General features: G+C 35.4%; 2 protein-coding genes across 3 annotated transcripts; one reads left to right on the top strand and one right to left on the bottom strand.

Annotated features, from left to right (window-relative positions):
* Positions 1-553: 553 nt before the first annotated feature.
* LOC135682202 (uncharacterized) lies at positions 554-24342 on the bottom strand. The gene is made up of 8 exons (XM_089113064.1): positions 23391-24342; positions 23075-23175; positions 22257-22401; positions 21262-21325; positions 20362-20630; positions 19476-19638; positions 17171-18385; positions 554-2575 (listed from the first exon to the last, which is right to left on the bottom strand). Exons 1-7 carry the CDS (start codon positions 23904-23906, stop codon positions 18123-18125), a joined length of 1521 nt encoding a protein of 506 aa, XP_088969190.1. The 5' UTR covers positions 23907-24342; the 3' UTR covers positions 554-2575; positions 17171-18122.
* Positions 5701-13913, top strand: LOC135682208 (ras suppressor protein 1). Of its 2 annotated transcripts, none has more exons than XM_065196988.2 (10): positions 5701-5860; positions 6393-6533; positions 6774-6824; positions 7847-7914; positions 8179-8231; positions 8987-9105; positions 9403-9485; positions 12047-12161; positions 12837-12969; positions 13099-13913. In XM_065196988.2, the coding sequence occupies exons 2-10, from the start codon at positions 6416-6418 to the stop codon at positions 13193-13195; spliced, it is 837 nt and encodes a 278-aa protein (XP_065053060.1). In that variant the 5' UTR covers positions 5701-5860; positions 6393-6415; the 3' UTR covers positions 13196-13913. The 2 variants fall into 2 exon arrangements, with proteins under 2 accessions (XP_065053060.1, XP_065053061.1); XM_065196989.2 differs by having other exon boundaries at positions 5714-5855.
* Positions 24343-26781: the final 2439 nt, after the last annotated feature.

Genomic DNA, 26781 nt, shown 5'->3' with positions numbered 1-26781 from the left:
GGCGCCAAGGGGTGGTATGGGAGGGGTAGTTACCCCCTCCCCACTTTTCTGAAAATATGGTCTACATAATTCTTCTAAAAATGGACTAAAAAATGCTGAGTAGGGGAAGATCAAATTTCCTAAGAAAAGCTAACTTGGTGCAAATCACTAAAACAAGGAAAAAGGGGCGTGGTCCCACTGGCCGCGCCCATTACCCTCCTAGTCTGTAATAGCTGGCGCCGCCACTGCTGACAAATAAAAATTGCAATTCTTAGCTGAAACAACACAGACACACGCTGTAGACTTTGCTTGCTAGACTTTAAAACCCATAAATTCGGAGTCATTTCCTTATACCATGCGAACATAATTTCAAGTCTAAAAAATCACAACAAAATGTAGCGAAGAAGTAACTCAAGTAAAATGAGAATGTGAAGAGAACTTTGCAATATACTGAAACTGCCAAATAAAAATAATAGATAATTTCAAATGAAATATTATTTTTTGTTTACAGTGTATTTTCTCGACGTGGTGTTGACATCGAAAAAACACTTTTATGGAAAAAAAGACAATATATTATTATAAAAAGTTTTGATTGCCAGAGAAACGTAGCCAAACACTCGAGAATGAATTGGTTTTGAAATGACTTCCACCGAAAGAAGGATTACATAGTGCATTGCTTTATTTCAACAAGCTAAAGCTAGGATTGTTAAAAGATATCTGAACTAACGGTTTGAAGAATAAGCAAACGGAGCAAAGGGGAAACAGTAAAATCAAATTAGATTTAGATTTAGTCGGCTTTTAGTGAATTTTCCACTGAATTCAACCACCAACATTAAATGTTTTGCTAGTTAAAGCTTTTTAGCGATTTTCGAATTAAGAAACGGAAAATAATCCGAGGGTGGTGCATGTGAATATGTAGACTTGTTTCAAGGAAAGAAAGCAGTAGCTTTGTATATTATACAACAACAGCAAAATTCAAATAAACTAAATTAAAGATATAATACATGATATGTAGATATGTTTAATGTTAGCAAACAGTTCCAGCTAACACAGTTAGCTAATGCCATTCACGACAGATAGCAATATATTATTTGATGATAATTTAACTTTTAACAAACCTTAATTAATTTTGACAGAAAAAAATTCATTATATTCAAAATTAATTAAACTTTTGCTGTAAATGCTGTAAATGCTGAAAATTTATCAAACTATTAATCAAAAAACTGAAACCTAGTTTTGAGTTTCCAAGGGAGCAAGTATTTTTTATTCAAAGAGATACTTCGCTTTGAAACGAGATTTGTTTCAATGTGTGAAGGTTATGATAAGCTTTAAAATAGGTGTGATGATACACAAAACTCTAAAACAGGTGTGATGATGGCTCAAAAATCGGTTGTAAATTGACAACGTTGATTAGAAATTTAAAGCTGTATATGGAAGTTTAGATAATTCTTCAGAGCTTTAACTAGTAAGTTTCTTACTAGCCGTTTTATTATAAAAATTGCGTTTTTGCGTGTTTGCTTTTTCCGCTTGCGTGTTTTGAGTTATTTACTGTATTTTGATCGTGTTGCCCGTAAATTGCGATTTTGCAAAGAACAAAATTGCGCGCCAGTTTCCAAGGCAAAATTAGTAGTCGACATCAACACTATCAAACGAGACACTGAAGGTCAGTTTTTGCCATTTATTGCAGCTACGACCCTGAAAAATCAAATAAACAAGGAAAATCACTTTTCGATTCTCGTGTTCTTTTCAAATTTCTTAGGAAATCAGTACTGTTTCTTTTTTTTCTGCCTCTTTTTGCAAGTTGCCTTACTGGAAATGTGCCGTTTGTAATTTTGAAGTATTCAAATGTGATGTATAAATCAAATATGTCTAAAAATTGAAATAATACTATTACGTGTCGACTGCAATTGTAATCTAATTCAATGCGAATATAATGAGAGGTATAAAATTTGCAACCTTTTAATAGATTCAGTAATGCAACCATGATTGTCTAAGTAAATAGGAGTGCTTCTTATCATCCTAATCTTTTACTGTCCTGCCCTGATAAGATCGATATTGCATTCTAGATAAAGCTTTTAAGCAATAAACTACAATAACCTGCTATTCATAATTTTGAAGTTAAATACTCAACGCAACTTTAGAAATTTGACTTGTAAACAAACAATAACAAACGATGGTACATGGTTCTTCCCAAGTCGGTCCATCAGATGTCTATTCATCCAATTCGATTTCCATTACTTTCTCCACCAATGGCATTGTACCCATTCCTATCCCAAAACCTGCAACCCCAAAACCAATTATCCAAATCAGAACTGTCGAATAGCAGTAAAAGCTAATTGGCTGGATAGCAATCTTTCCGTTCCACTTTTGGGCGTCTTTGATACAAGATCGATGAGTCCCTTTAAGAATAATTTGATTCATGTCTCTCTGGCGTCCAACTTTCTGTGATTGGCAAATGGTGGACAACTCACAGCTCCTCAACAGTAAGGACACTTGGGTACGCCAGTTACTCTTATACACAAGACTACGAATCAACACCATACATACCATTGTAAAGTATCGCCTCTTTGGATTGCCTGCTTGATTTTTTCTTTTTCTGTTGAAGAAGACCAGATATAGATTGAAGTTGGAAAGAAATATAGATCTAAAATTTCAAATCATTCTGAGGGTGTGTTGATTTGCCACCAGCAATCTTAAGCAGGTTACTTGACCTCGCAACAAACTATACTACACTAAGCACTGCGCACCGCTATAGGGATCTGACCAGATGGGATTTCTCATCCATCAATACGTTTACGGTCAAAGAGTAAAAACCACTGCTCTACAGGATGTTAGAAAATATTAGAGAACATTAGATAAGTAAAATTACTCTATTTGCAGCCATGTTTTGAAAAACCGTTGGAACCTTTTCTCCAATCATTGTCAATGGGCTATTTCACGAGTCTATCTTCAAGATCCACTTGTCCATTTTTTGTAGCTTTCAGTCTTGCCAGTCTTTCTAGGTTTCTAATCTTGGAAATTGTACAATCAACGTTTAAATAAAGCAAAATTTCAGAATCTGACGAAGCAGGGCCTTTTTAAACAAACTAAATAGGGGGAGGGCAAGTGCCCCGCTACCCTGGGTGCCAGAGCCTCAGACTTCATCCTTTGACTCTTTGAGGCTCTGGCACCCAGGGTAGTGCCCCACTAGCCCCGGGAACTTTCCATTTCTTGAACAATAGGCTATAGTCCTCCTCTTTGCACAAACAAAGGCTTAACCCCGCAGGTAAATCCCCTTTGAAAAGGCTATGTGACGATATTATGCAAAATGCCATGAGCAAGGACAGATCTATCATTATATATTTCAGTCAAATATATTTCCAAAACGGTCAAGGACCCGGTGCGAAAACGTTGATAAAAAAGAGAAAGCTTCTGTCTCATCCCCGCTTCCATTATGAAAGTAAAGACAAAGGGGGCTGTGGAAGGAGATGGATTCATAGATATAGTGTGGGGACATGCAAAAGTTTTTGTCATCTTCTTTTTATAGAAAGTAGTTCTTTAAATTTTTAAAGAAAATTGAATCGTGTTAGAAAAGACTTGAAAACGAACTAAAAAGGACATATTACAGGGCCGCCGGAGCCAGGGGGGCACGGGGGCATAGACCCCCCTGTTTGCGAAAAGTATAAACAAGTGCCCCTTTTCGAAAAATATATTGGGTGTATTTTTTCACTGCCAGATATTCTGCTTTTAGAAACTAAGTAAAATAACATAACTCTGGACGTTGTTGGAGGACCATTCACTGAAAATTCCTTAAATTTTTACTTGGTCTTGATGCAAGAAGCGCAAGCTCTTGTGATGAACAATATCAACTGCGAAGGAGACTGCCAGTTTCACGAGAAAATTTCCTTAGTATGTCTTCAGCAACAAAATCACTAGTGAAAGGTCCGATCAAGTCTCCGGTGGGCACAGTCAGTTGGTCCAATGTATATCGTGTGTGTTCTTGAAAGTTAAAACTGGACCCCTATCTCTGATTCTGGGTTTAGTAAAATGTACCCTATTATGTGCCTTTGCGAAAATTGTGTAACTTATTTCACTGAGAATATTCAAGCTTGAGCAGGAATTTTTGTTAAAATCAAATTTAGTGAACTCTACTTTTCACTGAGCATGTTAAAGTCATTCTTTTTCTTAAACTTATGTCTAGGCAAGTTAAAAATCAGAGTTCACTAAATTTGATTTTAACAACAATCCCTTATGGTTCTTGACATATGTATTAACAAAATCAGACATCTGTTAAACTATAGCTGCGACATATTGCTTGCTTCACAACATTTTGTTCAAGACTTAAACAAAGACTTAAATTTCTTATCTAGGATTAGAACAATATACAAGACTAGACGTACTGCAAAATTTGTTGTACTTCAATATGCCATTGATTTACCTAAAAAATCATCTGCAACATCATATCAGTAAATTCCTGCCCTTTTTGTGCTTCCTCTGACTGATTAAGAATGGAACCCTATTTTCAAGATTCTATGTCTCTGAATTCTAGCTTTTTTCAAATTTTCGGAACTCACATGTTATACGTTTGACCAACTGACTGAGCCGCCCAGATAAATTTTAAGGAGAGTTAAAAACTTGTTTCATTCATAAGACTGATGAGATAAACCTAATCAGTTACAAATTGAATTTGCTATGGCAGTGAAGAATGTGTCCGCACCTTCAGCCGATTGTGTGAAGATGACTAATTCATAAAATTTGTAGCTTTTGAAAAATATTCCATGGAGGCGAAAAAATTTGTGTTTAAATGGGGAAGGGAGGGTACGAATACCAAGGGGGACTAAATTTTAAATATATAAGTAAAAAAATTAAAATCATTATTCGAATGGGGCTGAAACTTTGTTTAGAAAGAGATAGGGACTGGAACTCGCTTTGAAGTACATAGAGACTAAGAATTCAAAAATTCCATTCAGTTCATATTTTGGGTTGGATTCCTTGGTATGCTGCAATAAATCTGAACATTTGTTGAGTATAATGCGCCTGCCACAAGTATGAAAGAAGGATGTGTGCCTGCTTCTTACCCAGGACCAAGTCCACTTACAATGCAAATCATAAGAAAAATAAGTACAACGTATTGTAATAGAAGTATAAATCATACATGGAAGAGAGATTTAAAATCTCAAAAAACTTTGAAGGCCATGAGATGGGAAGCTTACAATTAATCATGATTAAGAGTGCGTGGTCTCTAAATGGAGTACATAGCCATGTCTGCTTTCAGCAAAGATAAATTTCACTATATCCAACGTATGTAATTGTAATTGTTATAAATGACTAAATTACCGTGAGGTCTGTACCATTTTTGGCACTAACTAAGGTTTCAGGAAAAAAATATTCGTGTCCTTTTTATTCGTTCTTGCCCCCCCCCCCCCCTGTTCAAACCTGCGTCCGGCGGCCCTGTTTAGAATAGATGTATGTAAGGGATAAATTATACTTCACTTTTCAAGTTTAGCACCTACCTAGGTTTTTTACAGAATTAATTTTTGCAAGAGCTGATTTTTGTGGAATTTTTTCGCAATTTTCGTGGGCATTAACATTTGTAGACGGGCTAAAAGCTAAATCCCTATATTTCACGAAATTTGTTAAAAAACTCCCGATTTTAAATATTCATAGTTTGGAACGTCAGTAATTACGAGGAATAATTTGAGTACATATTCTGGTTCTTGTATTCTCAATGCGCCATTTTCAAAAGATTAGAGGTGTGGCTTCCGTTTCCGTCCAGGGTGGGTTGGTTGGCCTAACCCCATCTTCAATGTTGGTTTCTGGACATGAAAAAGCGTTAAGAGTTGTTTGCTATAAAGGAGAAGTTCTGTTGTAAATTCATGTGCTGCTGACTTTGCTTCGTAAGGTACCTTCTTTTTCTTGTTACAACTTGTTTTTTTGGTGAACAGATTTCTGCTTCGAGTCGTATTTGATCAGTGATTTGTTTAGGCCTGCTATAGTTTGAATGATCTTGGCCATAAATTTGACGACCTTAGCTTTAACATTTCATGATTTTCCTGACACAAATTCTATATTTGTTTTCAGAATTTCCAGAACTAAAAATTAAAGGGCTAGGAGATTGCTTTACTATCATTCTATCTTTATATTTACAAATGAAAACAATCTAAGTATTTGGCTGTTGGAAAATTCTTCTTCCTCACCTTTCAAATCAAACATACATACAAACATACATTTTTTAAAGGGAAGAACCTTCATTCGATTTAATACCCAAAAGTAGCTGTGTAGAAATGTTGACCAAACTAGTAATAATGATACATATTTCATAGTGATATATAGTGGATAATATGTAAATTTTAGGAACTTGACTAGAAGTGTTGTCATTAGCAAACAAATTTATATTCATTATCATCATAAATCGTACCCTTTTTTCTTAAAAGTTTGTCTAAGAAAAGACCACAAAATGGCAAGTCGTGGGAAGTCAGTTAAAAAGGTAATGGAAGAATATGTAGACAGGAATGAAACAGAATTAGACCTACAAGACAGAGGAATTGAAAATCTTCTGGATGTCCCATTCCTTAGTAAGTCTGCATCATTTTGAATCATTTATACAACAAATTGATAACTAACATTGTCACATTTAAAGTTTCCCAGAGGATCAGATTGCCAGAACAAAGACAAGATCAAGACAAATAACATCAATATATTCTTGAACATGCAAAATACCCATACATTGAATTGCAATTTTTTACTGGAAATTTCAAATATTGTAGTTTGTGTATCTAAAAAGACATAACATGTAAATGAGAAACTCTTTTTAGGTCGGATGAGAAATGTCACAAGTCTAATTTTGAGCCACAATAGGCTTGTATGTAAGTATTTTAAATATTGTTTTTTAATTTTTCCCCTTTGTGTCTCTTCCACAAGTTGTTGTAACAATGAGAGAATCTGTTATAATGTGTTTGAGAAATCTTCATATTTTGAATACTATTGTATAATGTGTTTATGAACATAGTATATTTTTTCACATTTTAAACTTTGTTCTAAACATGCTTCTGCGTTGGGCTAGTAAGATAACATTCACCCAGAAAGCTGACTACATACAGTGCATGCTTAGCTGCTAGATAATCCAGTCTAGTGTTAGTTCTATTCTATACCCTTTAAAATAATATTATATCTATTCTATCTTTAGAAGGCTATAACAGAATGAATAGCTAACTAAATTTTGATGAAAGTCTCAAAGTTTGAGAAGGTTTACCTTGAGTACTTGTTGAAAGATTATCCAGTTATGATTTCCAGTTTTGTGAAGTGGCACAGCACACCAAAACAACATAACATATACATCAGGATTCTTACCACAAATTAATTTTAGTGTTACTGAATAAAGGTAATCAAAACCTGTTAACACAAACCTTGGATATCTAATAAAATGAGTTAAGATTAGTAAACCAGCATTTTGTCTTGCCTTCCTTTATCAATTTGTTACTATAATGAGTTATTTTGAAAAAAACACTGCCACAGTAATTTCACCAAATGAAAACAGCTTGAGAAATTGATTATTTGTAATGTAAAACATGATCTAATAACATATCAATTATCAAATAATGCTTTTTAGTTAGTTTACAAAACTAACTGAGTTGTTTGCATTATTTATGATTTCTTGTTATAGTAAATGCGAAGATTGCAATGTCTGGAAAAATTCCCTTTAATTGTCCGCCTGAAAATGTTAAGTTATGTCTGCTAATAACCTGGAAGAAATTATGTTTAATAAGCTCCATTAAATATTGACATCATGTTATTCTTTGCAGGGAAAATTGATCAGATAAATTTGCACTTAAACCTCAATTCTTCTTCACCCAGCATCCATTATTTTTGTTTCAAACTCATTTTGCAGCTCTACCACCATCATTAGCGGATCTTACAAATCTTGAGAATCTGAATTTGTTCAATAACGAGCTGGAGGTAATTTTATGCTTTCATGTCTAACATTTCAGCACCCTTGAATACATTTGCTAGCATTTTTTATACACTTTGTTATAAAGAAGGGCTATGAGCGGAAAGGAAAGAGATCTCACTTAATGTTCAAAAGTTTTTCACATCTTATAATTTGTATTTGAATGCTGTAAGGACCTGCTTGCAATTCATCTTAGCAAGCTCCTTTTTATTTTTTGTAATTTTGAATGGAAAAAAACATGAAAATATATTCCTAGTTTCTTTTTTATTCAGAATATACCCACAACCATTTGTAATCTTCCAAAGCTGAAGTTCTTGAACCTCGCGTAAGTATAAATTTTTATTGGGATCACAACCCAGATTCTATATCAATGGAGAGATGGAGGATATTCTATAAACTTTGAACCCTTGAAAGCCATCCAAGTCATAAGGAATGTCTATTTGGGCTATGTTTACACTAGCTGTTACTCATCTTGTTCTATTTGGTCTCCATTAGCTTTCCAAAAACTATTGCAGTTATTGGTAATCTGTTTTCAAATCAAACCACTTGGGTGTCCGCATAGTCCATTGAAAGACTGCATTGCAACAATCTGTCAAAATGATCTGTAGTATTTTCACTTTTGCTGTTTTCAAGGGAAGTGATCTGATATATAGTGTTCTGATATGCTATTTTTAAAGTTTATTATTAAGGGTAATGTGATTGCAGGGCAAATGCAGAATACATTTTGGCCAGTTTTTGAATGAAGATAGAAATGTGTGGGATGGTCTGATTGCACTCCCTTTGTTTCTGAATCAATGAATATCCTCAGCTTATAACCAAAAGTAATATAATTCAAGATAAATAAAGGGTTGGCAAGTTAGACCCAAGTTGCTATCTGTTTTGTGCTGTCTTTTTCGAGCAGTACACCCCTTTGCAAAAGCAGTCATCGACTAACACAAATGAGTTTGCCAGGATGTTTGCAAATACCTTTATGTAAAACACAAAGACATGTAAGTGCTTGCACATTGAAATTTATTTCTAAACCAGCATGAATTTAATGTCTTAAGGCATTTGTAGCAACAAATATCTTGTATCCTACAGACTGAACCATTTGAAGACATTGCCAAAAGGTTTTGGTGCTTGCCCAATGTTGGAAGTTCTTGATCTCACATACAACAACCTCACTGAGTCATCACTGTCAGCAAATTTCTTTTATCTTGGTATGTTTTTGCTTTATACTAATCTGTTTGATTTGCTTTTAAGGTACTATTTTTTTAACATTTATTGCGTGTCTCTATGCATATCAGTTTAACTAGAAGCTTAAAAACATGATTTTAAAAATAGGTGTCTTGATTATTGCAAAATCAAATAGAAAATGTAGGAGATAATAGATATCAAACTGTGGCACCTTTTTATAGCGCAAATATGAAAAATGTTATCAGATTATTAGGTTAGTAGCTACCCTAGCCAAAAAGTGTTATGGTTTCAATAAAAGATTGTTTCTTTATTTTCTGCAGAGCCATTAAGGGCATTGTACCTTGGTGACAATGAATTTGAGGTTTTCCCAGGGGATGTGAAACATTTAAAAAACCTACAAGTGGTAAGCATTGAAAGTATATTTCTATTTTTAGCTTTTTTCTCAAATTATCATATTGGAATTTTCTTGTCGATCAAGTTTTTTTAAGGCATTCAAAAGATTTTAGACACTGCTTCTAATTACTGCTTCTAATTACTGCTTCTAATTACTGCTTCCAATTACTGCTTCCAATTACTGCTTCCAATTACTGCTTCTAATTACTGCTTCTAATTACTGCTTCAAATTACTGCTTCCAATTAATGCTTCCAATTACTTCTTCTTATTACTGCTTCCAATTACTGCTTCCAATTACTGCTTCCAATTACTGCTTCCAATTACTGCTTCTAATTACTGCTTCCAATTACTGCTTCCAATTACTGCTTCCAATAACTTCTTCTTATTACTGCTTCTAATTACTGCTTCTAATTACTGCTTCAAATTACTGCTTCCAATTAATGCTTCCAATTACTTCTTCTTTTTACTGCTTTCAATTACTGCTTCCAATTACTGCTTCTAATTACTGCTTCTAATTACTGCTTCAAATTACTGCTTCCAATTACTGCTTCCAATTACTGCTTCTTATTACTGCTTCTAATTACTGCTTCTAAATACTGCTTCTAATTACTGCTTCCAATTAATGCTTCCAATAACTTCTTCTAATTACTGCTTCTAATTACTGCTTCAAATTACTGCTTCCAATTAATGCTTCCAATTAGTGCTTCTAATTACTGCTTCTAATTACTGCTTCTAATTACTGCTTCCAATTACTGCTTCCAATTACTGCTTCCAATAACTTCTTCTAATTACTGCTTCTAATTACTGCTTCAAATTACTGCTTCCAATTAATGCTTCCAATTAGTGCTTCTAATTACTGCTTCTAATTACTGCTTCTAATTACTGCTTCTAATTACTGCTTCCAATTACTGCTTCCAATTACTGCTTCCAATTACTGCTTCCAATTACTGCTTCCAATTACTGCTTCCAATTACTGCTTCCAATTACTGCTTCTAATTACTGCTTCCAATAACTTCTTATTACTGCTTCCAATTACTGCTTCTAATTACTGCTTCCAATTACTGCTTCCAATTACTGCTTCCAATAACTTCTTCTAATTACTGCTTCCAATTACTGCTTCCAATTACTGCTTCCAATTACTGCTTCCAATTACTGCTTCCAATTACTGCTTCCAATTACTGCTTCCAATTACTGCTTCCAATAACTTCTTCTTATTACTGCTTCTAATTACTGCTTCTAATTACTGCTTCAAATTACTGCTTCCAATTAATGCTTCCAATTACTTCTTCTTTTTACTGCTTCCAATTACTGCTTCCAATTACTGCTTCCAATTACTGCTTCCAATTACTGCTTCCAATTACTGCTTCTAATTACTGCTTCCAATAACTTCTTATTACTGCTTCCAATTACTGCTTCTAATTACTGCTTCCAATTACTGCTTCCAATTACTGCTTCCAATAACTTCTTCTAATTACTGCTTCCAATTACTGCTTCCAATTACTGCTTCTAATTACTGCTTCTAATTACTGCTTCCAATAACTTCTTCTAATTACTGCTTTCAATTACTGCTTCCAATTACTGCTTCCAATTACTGCTTCCAATTACTGCTTCCAATAACTTCTTCTAATTACTGCTTCTAATTACTGCTTCTAATTACTGCTTCAAATTACTGCTTCCAATTACTGCTTCTAATTACTGCTTCAAATTACTGCTTCCAATTAATGCTTCCAATTACTTCTTCTTATTACTGCTTCCAATTACTGCTTCCAATTACTGCTTCCAATTACTGCTTCCAATTACTGCTTCCAATTACTGCTTCCAATAACTTCTTCTTATTACTGCTTCTAATTACTGCTTCTAATTACTGCTTCTAATTACTGCTTCCAATTACTGCTTCCAGTTACTGCTTCCAGTTACTGCTTCCAATTACTGCTTCCAACTACTGCTTCCAATTACTGCTTCTAATTACTGCTTCTAATTACTGCTTCCAATTACTTCTTCCAATTACTGCTTCTAATTACTGCTTCTAATTACTGCTTCCAATTACTGCTTCAAATTACTGCTTCTAATTACTGCTTCAAATTACTGCTTCTAATTACTGCTTCTAATTACTGCTTCCAATTACTGCTTCCAATTACTGCTTCAAATTACTGCTTCTAATTACTGCTTCTAATTACTGCTTCCAATTACTGCTTCTAATTACTGCTTCTAATTACTGCTTCAAATTACTGCTTCTAATTACTGCTTCCAATTACTGCTTCTAATTACTGCTTTCAATTACTTCTTCTAATTACTGCTTCTAATTACTGCTTCTAATTACTGCTTCTAATTACTGCTTCCAACTACTGCTTCTAATTACTGCTTCTAATTACTGCTTACAATTACTGCTTCTAGTTTATTTTGTTGCTGCTGCCAGAGTTCCATTCCATGTTAATTTTCAATTATCAATCAGTTTGTCACCTTAATTGTTTTTGTTATCACTAAGATCAGAGAATCTTTTAGTGCCTTTAATTATCTGCTCTCTGATATACAAGCTACAACAACTATTAAAACTCCTCTTTTCTATATAGCTTGTCCTTCGAGATAATGATCTCATTGAGCTACCCCCTGAGGTTGGAGAGCTATCGAGACTGAAAGAACTCCACATACAAAATAACAGACTACAGGTTTTACCTCCAGAAATTGGTATGTAGACAAGCTTAGAGTTGAAATCGGTTATATCACCAACTAATGTTTCTTTCAAACTTTAGCGATGAAGTGAGGCTTCCTTTGTAGTTAATATAGATAATTTCATCTAAAATCGTCGTTCTGAACCCTATTTTTTAACAGAAGCAAATACAGCAGAAATCGATAAAATCGAACGTGAAACATAAATATTTTGAAGATGTTGTCAAAGAACGACACTGCACGGCGATTTATACGATGATTTTCTTGTATTTTTTCCATGAAAGTATCGGTGGATGGCGGTAAGCAGGGGGAATTTTTATTCCTTAATTATAAGAAATTGTGAATCTGGTGACGCTAGTGGTGGAACAAAAATAGGTTGGTGATATGACAGACGTTTTGGTACACTTGAGTGGAGGGGAAATGGCTTATTGCCAGGGCTACGCGAATATTAGGACTTGCATCATTGTCTTACCAAAAGAATCGCCATCAGATATTGAGAAAAATAAGAATGGAGTTTTCATTTAACTTTTAACTAACTGCGCAATTTCCTTGCTAGATTTTGTAGATCTGCGATATGAAGATCTCTAACACATCCTAAATATCCTATGATGTATAAATACTTTTCAACATATATAAATGTATTTTTGTCATGATAAATGTGACTGAACTCTGTTTACTTTTTCTTCCTACAAGTTTCCCTTGATCTCGTCAGCAATAAGAGGGTTCTGAAAGGCGAGAATAATCCATGGATTTCAGAGATCGCGGACCAGTTTGCACTCGGTGTTTACCATGTCATGACGTATCTTAAAACAGATGACTACATGATGTGAGTGTCACCTGATTTTCTATTTTACCATCAGGTTTGCTAAAACTCCACTGTTATCAAATGTGAGATTCGTATGTATTCGTACGAATGTATGAGAATACTTATCGCTTTCAAAAACCTCTCTTATAGTCGCTACAAACGCTTCGTAGCTGAAAACAAACAACCACCACCCAAGAAAGAAAGAGAAAAGAGCCTAAAAAAGAAAAAGGATGACAAGAAGAAATGAATAAATCCTGGATGACTGTATATAGTATCTATATAATTTCATCGTCGCAGTGCAAACATAACTAATTATGATATGTTTATCTGTTGTAAAAGGTTAACATATATTCACGGTATTGCAAGCAATAGACTGAGGGATGATATAGAAAAGCGAATCTACTAGAATGAGAGGACAAACGGTGACATTTAAATGCAAAGAGTTTAGTCATGAATATGATTTGTGTTTTTGTTTATTTAAATCCGTATCTTACGCCTTGGTTATCTTGGTATATGCTCGTGTATTTTTATGATATTGATGACAAATTTGACAAAATTTTCAAGATTGATCCCTAAGTGCTGCAACATTTTACCATCTTTGTAACTTTTTTATCTCAAAATGCTCACAAAAGTAACAAGCTAAACCCTTTTATTATTAACTTGCGTTCTGTTTTTCAAGCCCATCAATCTTTGACCTGCCTTGTAAAGTCAGCAGGGTGTTGGCACTCCTTGTAAACAATGCCCAAAAGTCATTTGCTCCTCCACTGTAGTCCTCTGTATTTGATTCTTCCGTGTAATCATTCCATTTAACAGGACAATAGTCGATTCATATTTACAATAGGCCTACCCGCATCCAAAGTTTTATTATTAATTAATGAAAATAGCCACAAGCAAAAATTTTCTACCGTAATTTGTATTTTTCATAGTTTTGCTGTAAATGAAAAGTGTATATTAAAAGAACTCAAGACGAAGTAATTTTCTTGGAGTATTTCCTGTGCAATATTAATTTCATAACCGATGCTTGCCACAAAGAGAGCATGATTGAAATTGTTTGGATGTCCGCATTAGCTGTGGTAATATCTGCATGGGCAGTCTGTATATATCCTAAGTGCGTCAAAAAAGAGGAAAGGATGAGTGACAGAACTTACATATTTTCGCAGGGGCAATGTTGTATTTCGCTGCTGCCACAAGAGAAGGACTTGAAACATTTGCAATAGAATTAATTTAGATTATATACCAGAGATAGTAAAGAAAATGAATGTAAACATTGAAGTAGTTTCTATAATTTGCCTAGCTCAATTTTTTTTCTCACAAAATTGTGCTTTCTTGTTTGATTAACTGTTATGAATTATTTGCCTTAGCGTTATTAAGAAACTGGTGTACAATACTTCCGATCGCATGGACGCCTAGGGCAGGAAATTAAGTGTCAATGTAAAGAAACTAGCCTTTTTTGGGTGGGTGTAAATTAACTACGTTTGAAAAAACATGTTGAACATTGACTAGGTTAATAGAGGACTAGGTTAGTGGAAATGCTGGATAGAAATGCGAACAATGATTGATTAGAAGATCACCATAAGATCATTTTCAAGAACCTTAGTAATGATCAGGCAAGAGTATCGAAAGGGAGGATGGCTGAATTGGAAACCAAGGGTTTGGACTTGTCTCAGGGCAAGGGATTCAGTTTTCTCAGAAGTTTGAGAAGTTCAGTCTCTTTTAATCGAGAAATTCGTGCTTGTTTGTTTGTTAATACTGTGATATTGGTTCCACAGTGACCCTGCTCAGGTAAATGCATAAACTGCAAAATATAGGATCAAGAAGCTATTTTGTTTAAGATTAAACTAATCATCTACATTCTTAATATATATCAGAACTCCCTGAATTTGTAAAATTGGAATGTAGAATATTCCTTTTTGTTGTTTTGAATTCTTGTATGTATTTCCATGGTAGGAGTTTCATAAAAATTCTAGGGGAACCCAACAGAAAAACTAAAAATGGCGAAACTATAAGAGTTCCCAACAGATAAACTAAAAATTGCGAAACTGCCATGCGACAATATGTTGTTCAATGCAGTAGTAAAGTGCGAACTTTTTCCATTTTTATTGCAAATATACATGTATTGAAAAGACATCAAACATCATCATCAAACAGGCCAAGCCAGGAGTGTGATAAAAGACGGTTTTCGTTTTCACTTTGGGCAAAAAAGTTTAAAATCTGCCCCAGACTTAATCTTCTATAACGAAACCGTTTATTTGATCAAAGTCCAGACATTGATTTTGACACTTAATTATCGGGGCTTGAAGCAAAATCGAATTGTCGTCAACAACATTGCGTACTTTGAGTAATACCGACACTAGAACAGATCCTTGTGATACATCGTTTTCTTATTTCCAACCAATCGCACGATATAAGTTCAAATTTTAGTCTTTGTTTCCTGTATAATTTGCAATCAAAACAAATTTCTTTACTTCTAGACCACAAGGCGACGATATCGACGACAGAACACGCAAATGTTTGCAAAAGCTTTACAGAGCGAAATCTCTTGACATTGCAATGATTAGCAAACATATGTTACACCATTCAACCAAATGTCTTAATAGATTCATTAAAATCATGCCCGCAACATCCTTCGATTGCAGCGAAAACTCGAATAGATTCAAGTTGTTAAATATAGTTTGTCAATAATGCCCTCTAAACAACCCACCATATTACGCCCTTCCAAACACAAACAATGCCCCTCCGGCCTCCGGTCTGTTTATTGCCCTGCAGGTGTTCCTGTCTCTGATCAATCACTACCAATTTTTTTGCTCTAACGATTCCAAGCGTGGGATGTCAAAGAAGAAGCAACATCTATGGTCTTATCGCAATGTGAAATATCCTATTGTGTTTAGTAAAATGTGTAACTAGTGTATCTTAAATAAACTGAAGTTTAAGTGCTCGTGAAGTTAGTAATATCCCTATAGCAACTGCAGTTAATCCTATATAACTAGGAGTTAAAGTAAAATTGTACTAGGATAACGTTTAATCATGATTAAATGAATTTAATCAGAGTTAATTTCACGAGAGGCTTTTACTTTAACTGTTACGCCTAAGTTTATCATTGCTTGCTATGCATTTTGGTTTCTTGTGTGCCACGCTTTCTCGTGGCTTTCTCTTGTATTTGCTTTACTAGTTCGTCGGAATTCTGGGGTAGTCTTTGGCCTCCGGGGGGGTTTGTATCTAGGGTATGAGATTTGTTCCTGGGGATTTGTTGCTATGGTAAAGTGTATGGCTTGTGGCGTTTTCATTCCCCTCGTTATTGTAGGGGTATTTAAGGTTTTTGGCATGGCGTGGGTCTCACTTTTCTCGATTGAAGACTCCCGGTTGTTTATTTTCCTAGCCCTCCCTCCCTCTTTTTTTAATGTCATCGTTAAAACCTCTCATACCTTTAGGCATATTTAATACTGTTAGCATTTTTATTATGTATGCTATAAGGTAGGACTGGTGCATCGGCTCTTAGTGGCGAAAAAGGCTTTTCTTGTCAATTCCCTCCTTTATCAATCAAATTTGGGGGTTATTGTGTAACATCCCTAAGTAACCACTTCCTGTTTAGGCTGGTCGTAGATTTAGCGATTTGCGCCGATGCACCAACGGCCCAACTCGTTCTCGATGATGTGGAACGAAGCCTCATCACTGATTTTCTGATGTCTATGGCATGATTTCTGAGGGAGCTTTTTGCCTTTCATTTCGTTTTGGCATTTTTCCCGAGTTAGAAAACTGATTAACGTAAAAAACGAAAATCCATAACCGACATTCCCCCTTTTAATATACAGAAAACTTAACTGATGATGGATCGCATGAAGCGCGACACTCAGAGTTGAAATTCAAACCGTCCTTCTCTACACACCAAATCTTATACGGCTCTGCCTATACGGGGTCGAGCATTCTATAACAGGCCTATGCGCAGTGGCATAGCTTTACTTTCAAAATTTACCGACGCAGACATAGATGAAGGAAAATTTTGGGGCTATTTCACCTACCAATTTTGTTGAAAAAGGAAGGATTTTGTGGACCAACGGAAAATTTACTGACCAACTCATGAAGAATTGCAGGGTGCAGCACCTTCCTGCACTCCCGCCGCTCGCTGCGCCCCTACCAATAAAGTTATTCTTATAACATCAATTATATGTTGATTGGTTTGAGTTCAATGTCTTTGATAGAGAGAGTAGAGTTCAAAACCACTTACCTTCAAGGCTTCTAAAGGCCACGTCACCCAATAAGCCTGGCATCCTCATCTTTGAATTGACTTCGTTTGTCCTTGTTCCATTGTTTGTGAAATGCACGTTTTTTTACCAAGTGACATGAAACTATGCAGCTCTGCAAACCCCACGGCATTGCTTCGAGCGTATTGGGATTTTGTGTCTTAGCCGAAAAAATGATGGATAAAGAATGGGGAAAGAAAAAAGAAAACTAAAATGGCACTTGCAACAATTAATGGTCTGTTCATAGGCTTTTGTCTTGATTAAGTTGAAGCTAATTCAGTTAGATAATATAATGCCAAATGTGGGCTTATTTGATGCCACAGTTTTTCACAATAGATTCCGTACTCTTCTCGTTAGTTTTTCTTCTTTTGCAGATTTTCCTTGAGAATTCGTTGCATGCATTTGAATCTGCCAGGTATAGCTTAAATCAATTATAGAATTTTCTTCCTTTTTGTTTTCGTTTAGTTTTGGTTTCGCATTTTCTTTCCCATATTCCTAAGTAAACTATTTTTGCTTTACTTTCAGACCGTCTAGTGTGAGTTTGAAATCGGTTAAATATTTCTTTTGCTCTAGAACCATTTTCATATTTGGGCGAGAAAGAGAACAAATAAAAACAACTTTTTTAAAAACACCTTTTATTCTTTGGATGAATAGCACTAAATGTTTCTAAGCGAAAGACAAAGATTTGCACTAGTTATAAAAAATGAGACAATATCTTTTGAAGAAGTACCCTTCCCAGTAGCTACCGAAAGGATACAGGTTTTCATATAAGATGTATAAAGACAATAGAACTAAAACTTCAAATATTACATTTCATTCTTAAAAGTGCTAAGCACGCCATGTGTGAATTTAAAAAGTAACGAAGAAAACAAAACGTGATCAATCCGAATAACAAAAGAGTTTATGCTAGCAACTCCTTCTTCTACCAGAGAAACCTTAAAGTTTGTGTTCGTCTACTTGAGTACAGTTCTCTTTTTGCTCGTTTTTCATGTTAGTGTCACCAAAACACATGGATGATGACGTGTGAATCTTGAATTCATTTTTCTCCCCGTCCTGCTTCAATTCAGATTGTCTCTGTTCCATGTTTTTGAACCATGTCTTAACATCTGCAAGCTCGTTACTGATGTTTTCAAGCTTCTGATGAATCAAATCTGCGTTCATTTCAGGGTTTTTACCATTCTTGGTCTTTTTACAATCCACTAAAGATAAAAAGTGAGATAATCACTATTGTTTACAGCAATCAAGAAAATGTGTTGCAAACAGCTTACTGATTCGAGCTTACTGATTTCAGGTTTTTCGAGCAACCAGACAACCAGACAACCAGACAAGCAGACATTCTGACATGTCATGTTACAAAATAAGGACATATATTGCAAACTATTGGAATGCTAGGGTGTCATATTAAGGCTCCACCTCCTCCCCTCCCTCCCGGTCGTGCAGCAATAACGTTTTAAAGTGATGACGTCACAAATATATATTTTTTAGAAATTTTGAATTTGGATCCAATTACCTGAAAGAGCATTATGAAATGCCTCTAAACATGCAAAATCATTAAAATGTGTTTCGAATTTGTTGAGCTATGGCCACATGTGCATTGTCTCTTTCCTCAACAAGCCCCTATAATTTCGCCACCTGTAACTTTTTGAACGGGACAAAAATAACAGTGATTCGTTTGCAAACTTAAAATCTTGTATGGGGCATATCTCACCCGATTTTAGACATATTTAATTGATCTTTCATAACTGGAAATATTTCATGGTGTTCCTTTATGCTATGTTGATGAAATTCAAAAATTTTAAAAATAGCATTACTGTGACGTCACACTTAAGAACTCTATATGCGTGGAATACTAGCGCTTGCCATAAGAAATTGAGAAGACCGTCAATGTTCTAGAGGTTTGCAACGAAAATCATAGTTAAATTCCATTATATGCTATGTAGTGTTATCTATTAAAATATTAATGATTCCGAAAGCTTTGTCGCTTCTTATTCCATATTTTTATGCATGCTTCCTATTCCTTATCAGTCACTGTAAAAGTATTGGAAAAGAAGCTTCAATTTCTAGGTTCATGCTAAACAATTTTTCCCTTTGTCTTGCAATGTTGGCTTCTTGAAGAGTTAGTAATAATGTTATGAGAGTCATGTGATGATATGAGAGTGAGTATCGACATTGATTATGTAGGGCCAATGAACGAAATACATTTTCTCAACGTTCAATTAATTCTTGGAAATCAACTTATTCTTAAAGAGAAAGAGAGTTTGAGAGACAAAGTAACAGAGAGCCAAATACCCTTTTTCAATCTCTGTTTCCTCTTTGCTCTAAGATGGTCTATCAGGCCAATTAACAGCCATAAGAAAACGAGGCCTGCAATGAGGCAATATACTACCAACAGGCCCTGTCCCATCGCACTACCTGGTGCAATTCTTTCCCTCAAAGTCCGGTACCTGTTATTCTGAAAAATAAATTTAGCATCAAAGCCCTATATCAAGTTCTTTGAAGGTTACAGAAATTGATGCTGGTATGAAATAGCCTCAAATAAAGATAGGAATCAAACTATACTAAACAAATCAGCTTGTTGACTCTGCTTCAGCTCATCATTGGCAAACACGCCAAGAGGGGGACAGGAATACCACATGCCTTAAGCTGAGGGGGTCCAAAGAGTTATCACAAAGTCCCTTACAACAGCAACAGTAATAAACATCACAGTTTCCCGATGACGCCATCGCGGACTCCATCTTGTTTTCTCCCCAGGCCTCATTAAAACTAACTAAACGAATAACCAAAGAAAAATTGTGCACTCATGAACACATGACAGTCTAGATAACATGAAATTGTCTTTTTAATATGTTGTCTGCCTCTTTATGCTGGATGCAGACGCACAAAAAATAGCCAACTCGATTATAAAAGCAAGGCCGTCGGAAACGGGGGGCTGCGATGCTGGAGCCCCCCAATAATTGTCAAACTGTAATTAATGTTCTTTATTAAATGTACTGAATACATTAGGCAGCAAGCACCCCCATTCTTCATCCCCCGCGATATGAGCTCCGTTTCGATCACCATGAAAAGTGATTGTAAATTGTTATCAAATGTTATGAAACTAATTGACTGAAGATGAGATTGAAATTGAAATTTATTGCTATGTATAGAAGTAGCGACAGACATTGCCTGGACGCACCTTGAGACGTGGCTCGATATGTGGCATCTGCGACAAAGAATTGTTAACAAAACTGAAAAATTCCTGCAAGCATTTGTTCATTTTTGCGTTGGGTATCTTCTTTGACCACATTCTGATATCAGTTTTTTCTTTGTGAAACCTCTGATCTATGAGTATGCCTTTTTCAAAAAGCTCATCCTGTCTGCTTGAAATATAGTGGGTATCTATCAGAGCTCCGTACACTTTCATGGTTCGTGCCAATTCCAGTGCTTCTTCCACAGTATTTGTAACTAAATGTATGAGAATTGTTGTTTGCCTCAGATAAGATATTGAATTTTCAAAAAATGTAGCCAGATAGTCAGATATACCATTTCTCTCCACTACACTTCCTACCGCCTTCTTGTCAAAAATACATTTGGAGGTTGTGTCTCAAGTCACCTATCAAAACTTTTTTGAAAGGCTAGATTTTATTTCTAGAATTTGTCTTGTTATAGAAAAGGTAATAGTTTCTGTTTTTAAAATCAGCCCTCCTTATATCAAACAGTATTTAATGAGATCAACAACGTTCAAGCTCAAGAGATGTAGTTGTTTTTTTCTTCCATTTTAAAGTTTGGAAAGCATCAATTTTCTTCCCGAAATGGTCAAAATTTGGAAGAGGTCGAGGGGTACGATTCCCCTAAAAATTTGCCAAAATAGGTTCGTTCTATTTTAGAAATGATCTCGTTTTTGCCATCGAAATGAGGGCGCTTTGTCTATGTATTTTCAGGAGGCAAATAAAGGATATATACCAATTTTGAAGGTCAGTGTGACTTGGACACCCTGCCTCCTTCAGTACAATTGCCCAACGAACTCCAAACTAGACCTTGCATATGAGTTTTGAAAATACGCATATATAACTTCAACTAAAAGGGGCACACTTACCCACTGGAATTCCTGCATTTTCGTTTATGGCCTCTATACAGTATGTATTGTTTAGGTATGCTATCTAAAATGGTAAATAAACACGATAATGAGGTCGAACCATTAAAAACCTAAGAGAGTTTTCAATAGCAAATTCATCTCTACTTGAATCAATTTTTAGGGAGTTGGCAGTAGCGGCAAATACCGGGGCGGAAAGAGGGCTTAACGAAAGGTAATATGTGCAAATCCAAAACTTCGATCTGCGCATGTATTTTTGACTAGGCGTCATTCAAATTAAATCCTTCAATCTAGCAATCTGCATTGGTTTCAAGTTTTGGCTGATTTCAAAGTTCTAGAGTCTGTATCCTCAATCTGTGCTTTCTTGAAAGAACTTTATTAGCAAATAAAACTCCCCCATGCTCATTTGGTAGTGTTGAGCATACACTGCCTTTTTCACCAGACAACATACTTACTTGCAAGTGTTCCTGTGTTCTTAAGAGCTTAATGCCGTTTTGCAGAAAGCTAGCTCATGCATATTTCAAGAAAAGAATTAAAACCCACTATTACAGCAGCAACTGTGAATTATGTAAGCAATATGTTGAAAATCTAGGATTTCTTTAGTATTATATCATGTTCTTGCAAGCTTCATTTTATCTTATCATTAACATGTGATTTGGCTGTGGTTGGTGTAATTAGCAGTAGCTAAAAAATAAGCCAATCTTTGTTAAAGAAATTATAAATATTATTATCATTATTTTTATTATTTTATAGGTCTACCAATAGCAGTAAAAGTCGTCAAGGGCTACATTTCGAGATTCAGCCTGTGAATCCATTCAACCCCTTGGCAGGATTGACAATCCAAAAAAAATGATCAATATTAGAGAATTAGACTTATTGAAATGTTCTGGATTTGTTGAAAGCAACACAAATAAAGAGAACCTCGTATTATCTTGCAATGTTTAAGAAAATCCATTAAAAAAAAAATTTAATAGTAATGCTGGAAAAAATTGTCGTACTTTTTTCCCAGCTATCGAAATTGTTTCCGTAGTGACAGAACTCGTCATGATGGCACCAAATGCCGCCAAAATAATGCAACTTGTTATTAACCACACCAGACCTACAGCCTTGCCAGCCAGAGTTTTTGGTGTTTTGTCACCATACCTGTAAAATTGCAAAAGAAACATCTAAGCAAATGAACATCTATCGTTGAATCCAAAATCGGTCGGGACCTATTAAAAGCATAACCTGGGCTCTTTATGTTTAATTAAACCAGCAGACTAGGCACGTGCTTAGAGCACCATGGTCAAAAAGGAATAATATTCTATAATTATTGTCATGGTTAAAAATGCAACGATTCGATTATTTCAAATAAAAAAGCCTTCTTAAGCCACCTAAAGGTATCTACATTTAGGGCTATTACGAAATTCCTTGCATTTTTAGAAAAATTCGAAAATTTTGACATTACGTAAGAATTTATCTGATCCCTGAGCGTGATAGCTAAATTGATGGAGAATACAAACATTTCTCAGTTTTAGCACACAGTCCTCTTTTTATAGCAGATTTAAAGATGAGTATGGAACTATTTGTGATGGACGTACAAATGATTATTTTTCAAATTTCTTTGGAAAATCTAAACCCTTTAGGCTCTTTCATGGACACAGGGACACAAAAGGAAAACATTTTGGAATTACCCGTTAATTTTTTAGACCTTATGAAACTATCGTTTGTCCGTCCGTTACGGACAATGAATTTCGTAAAACCCTCATTTGTACCTTATTAATCTCTTTCAATCTTTAATGTTAAATACCATGCTTTATATCTATGAACACTTTACCCAACTGTTGTTCCAGTGACTGCAGCCCACCAAAATCCATCCCAGAGTCCTGGTACAAAATGGTATGCAAAGTCTGTGTCTTTTTTATCCTGCTTTCTTTCCTGTTAATGTAATAATTGTTGAGAAGAGAGTGCTTTGCAAAAAGAGAATCAGTGAAGCTGGAAATGAGAAAATCAGTGAAGCTGGAAACATCGACTTCATATACTGATTTATAGTTACTTGTTTCAAATCTTTGATGAAAGAATCTATATTTATATACTTATAGATCTACAAGGAGATATTTACTTTTTCTAGTAAAATCTTCTTAATGACTTACCAAGAACCATACAATACCGCCAAAGGCTAACGTACTGCAAGTCAGTATAATCAACAACGTAGCACTTTCCAAAAAACCAAATACGATGATTCTGTACATTTTCGTCAGCATCAACGCATTTACAACCAGTGTATATCCAGGACTCTGAAGTATTGTATACATATCATGATTATGATACAAGGCATGATCAATGCTTGTTGTGGGTAAGACAGGCAAGTAAGCAATTATTGTATCATTATATTCCCCAAAATGAGAAGTGTTTGAGTTTAAAGACTCCAAAAGATCCGAGAAAGTCTTTTTCTCATCCACATAATTGATTTGGAATCCGTCTGGCTCGCATTCTTTTGACTTAAATCCAGCCATTAATCTTTTGAATGTACCTTGCACCTGTTCCGACTCCATAAACAAGTATGGTTTGTTCTGCCAAAATGTAATATTGAGAGAATAGGATGCGGCAGTACCAAATAAACATAATGTAAGAAGTATGATACAGCAAATTTGGAAACACTGCTTCATTTTGCAAGTAGCAATTCAACCAGGTCCAGAGTTTCTTTCAGCAGGAAGCAAATATTTCGTAGACGGAAACCTTGAAGTGTGTGCAATCTTAAGAAATGGATGCTTTACATTTCAAATGTAACAGCTGCTCGTGTAACTCATTCCACGGTTGAAATATTGGTAAAACAATTTAGTCAATGGTAGCAAAAGAACACAATAATAAAAAGGCGAAGAATCTAATTAATCAACTATATGATAACATTGCCAGAGAACAAAGTATCCTTTATAACATTAAGCTGCCGATCTTCATTTGAAATGCTGCGATAATTCCAGAAAGCTGAATTGAAACTAAAATGCTTTGAATTTGATTGCGGGTGGCTCTATAGGTATCATCGCGAAAAGTTTGCAATTCAGGATCTCAGTAGTAAATAAACACTCGACCGCTTCAAAATATTGGCTCATCAACTGTCTGCTAAATTGATACCTTGGGGTCTATACCATTCATTCGAAAAGCAAACGCATCCTAAAGGCACGTTTTCAAACTTCTATTGCCTAGATTTGGTTTTAATGTGAAGTTAACATGGATAAATCCAAATGAGTTGAAAGAGATGAGTCTTAAATGTAGACAAATCTTATTCAATAACCTGATTTTGATGGAGTGAATATTTAATAACCTGACTTTGATGGAGGTTCATGGTAGAGATTGTCGCGCGGCGGATATTTCGCGTATAAAAGTTATACACAAATTTCGCGTAACATATAAAGTGAAACCTCTTAACTGTTAGGCTGCCCCGGACAAATGTCGTAAGGAAAATCGTAGGATGCTCTATAAGATTTGTACGGTACGGCTTGTATACCGTGTGTTGTATGCTTGTATCAAAGCGTATTGTTAAACCTGCCTATTCCGATGCTTTTGAATATTCAGCACTGATCAATACCCTAGTGGTGGCTCTTCTATAACAGATAGCTACTGTAGTGCTTGTTAGAATTTTCAACAACACCTATAGGTCAAATTGTGTCGCCTATGCCGCTATTAAATCGCAGGACGCTGCCCATTCAAGGGGTACAAATCATGTAACATTTCTCGATGAAAATTCTCAGTTTTGATTAGGATGAGAAAAACGTTTTTCTTGAGCCCCTTGCCTTATGTTGCTATTACCTATTTTTCTCTCTTTAGCTGGATATCTAGTATTTTCATGTGCAAAGCTAACTTTCAACCAATTTGATGATATAGCAATTTCATGTTTTATGATCAGCTTGTGCGATTTGTATTCGCAACAGTTGCTGGAATATTTTTTATTCTTGATCAGGTATGAATCCTTAATTTATAAAATTTTAATTTAAAAATTTAAAAATTTTCCCAGTACACTTTCGTGTGTACAACAATGCATGGTCACTTGTACCAGTATCAATTCTTGCAATTATGTGCATGAAAATTTTATTGCAGAATAAGGGGGGGGGGGGGGGTACCAGGTATCTTGGTGTGATTGCGTGATCAGCGCAGTTTTGATGCGAGAATTGGCGAAGAAAAATTTTAAAATGCGTGTATGCGCGAAAGACATGCATGCCTGAGATTTGAATTAGCATTGCTCATAGCGTGGTTGCGTGAAAGTGATTGCTGCAAGCTAAAGTCTTGAATTTTTGTTGCAGATAAATGTCTCCTGCATTCAGAGATTCCAGTGCTGATGCCTCAACCAACAAAGAAGCTACATGCAGAATACTGTCATGGTCAAAAATCTCCAAGTCCAAGTAGTGAAATTTTTGTTAAAAATGTCAAGAACTGCTATTAGATAGCTATTTGATATTCCTCAACGGGCCGGCAATATAGTACATACATTGCCCTTAAACCAGTACTTTCTGTATGAATGAGTGAATGGGCGAATGCAGTGGCGTAGCGTGGGAGGGGCAAGGGGGCGGCCACCCCCCCCATTCTCAGTAAGTTGGTGTCTGAGAAAAGTGAAAATCTGCAATGAAATTAGTACCTCAAGAGGTGGGGAGGGGGGGGGGGTGTGATATTTTAGACAAAATTAAGACATTTTGAACATTGCAAGCAAACGACTGTAAGGAATATTCTGAAATGCATGGGGCGCGGTCGCAAAAATTTTCTACTCTCGTCTGTTCCCCTACCCTGGGTACCAGACTCACTATATAAAATAATAGAGTCTGGTACCCAGGGTACTGTTCCCCTCGCTTCCCCTAGGGTTTATATAGAAAATTCCTTCACGTTCTTTAGACATTCCCGATAAAATGAAAACTAGATGCTTCAATCCTTAAAAGAATTGGATTCTGAAATTCTCGTCGGGAATTTGCAAATTTTGCGTCAAGGTGAACCGACTTAGGTTGAACACTTTTAATACTGTTTATTATTTTTAGATATCTGCTAACAACTTTGGAAAATCAGTTTTTACACGTAGAGCTTCCTCGCCTTATACAATTCAGAATATTAACAATAAAGGAATTGTGAAGGAAATAGACAGCTGGGGAATAAGAAAAAGCGAGAAAAAGCCAGAAAAAGCTACATATGACAGTTCTTGTGTTTGATTTGCCAAACATTGCCGCGTAAAAAAGCCATAGCTTTCCCAAACACGTTAACAAAATGGGGCGTTTTCCGAAATCAATTTCCATAAAATGGAAAAAAGAAAGTGACCCTGATGTAATCTATAAAGATGACGATGCTGATTCCTTAAGAAGATGATATTCTGGGAGCTGTGTGTTGACCAACATTTGATTGGTCAAAGATCAAAGTGATAAATACAGTAAACGCCAATGATGCAGCTTGGAGAGATAATCAAGGAGTGGTCATGTCATTCGATTCCACAATAATTATATTAAGTAATGATAATCAAAACAATGTGTTTTAATTATAACGATGCCCCCCCCCCTTCTAACTAGCTTA

The sequence above is a fragment of the Rhopilema esculentum genome, chromosome 16 (genome assembly GCF_057945365.1).
Source record: "Rhopilema esculentum isolate cy_ngs chromosome 16, ASM5794536v1, whole genome shotgun sequence".
In the NCBI taxonomy this organism is placed as follows: domain Eukaryota; kingdom Metazoa; phylum Cnidaria; class Scyphozoa; order Rhizostomeae; family Rhizostomatidae; genus Rhopilema; species Rhopilema esculentum.
Note: the sequence above shows the minus strand (reverse complement) of the source record. Positions and strands in the feature narration are given on the sequence as shown.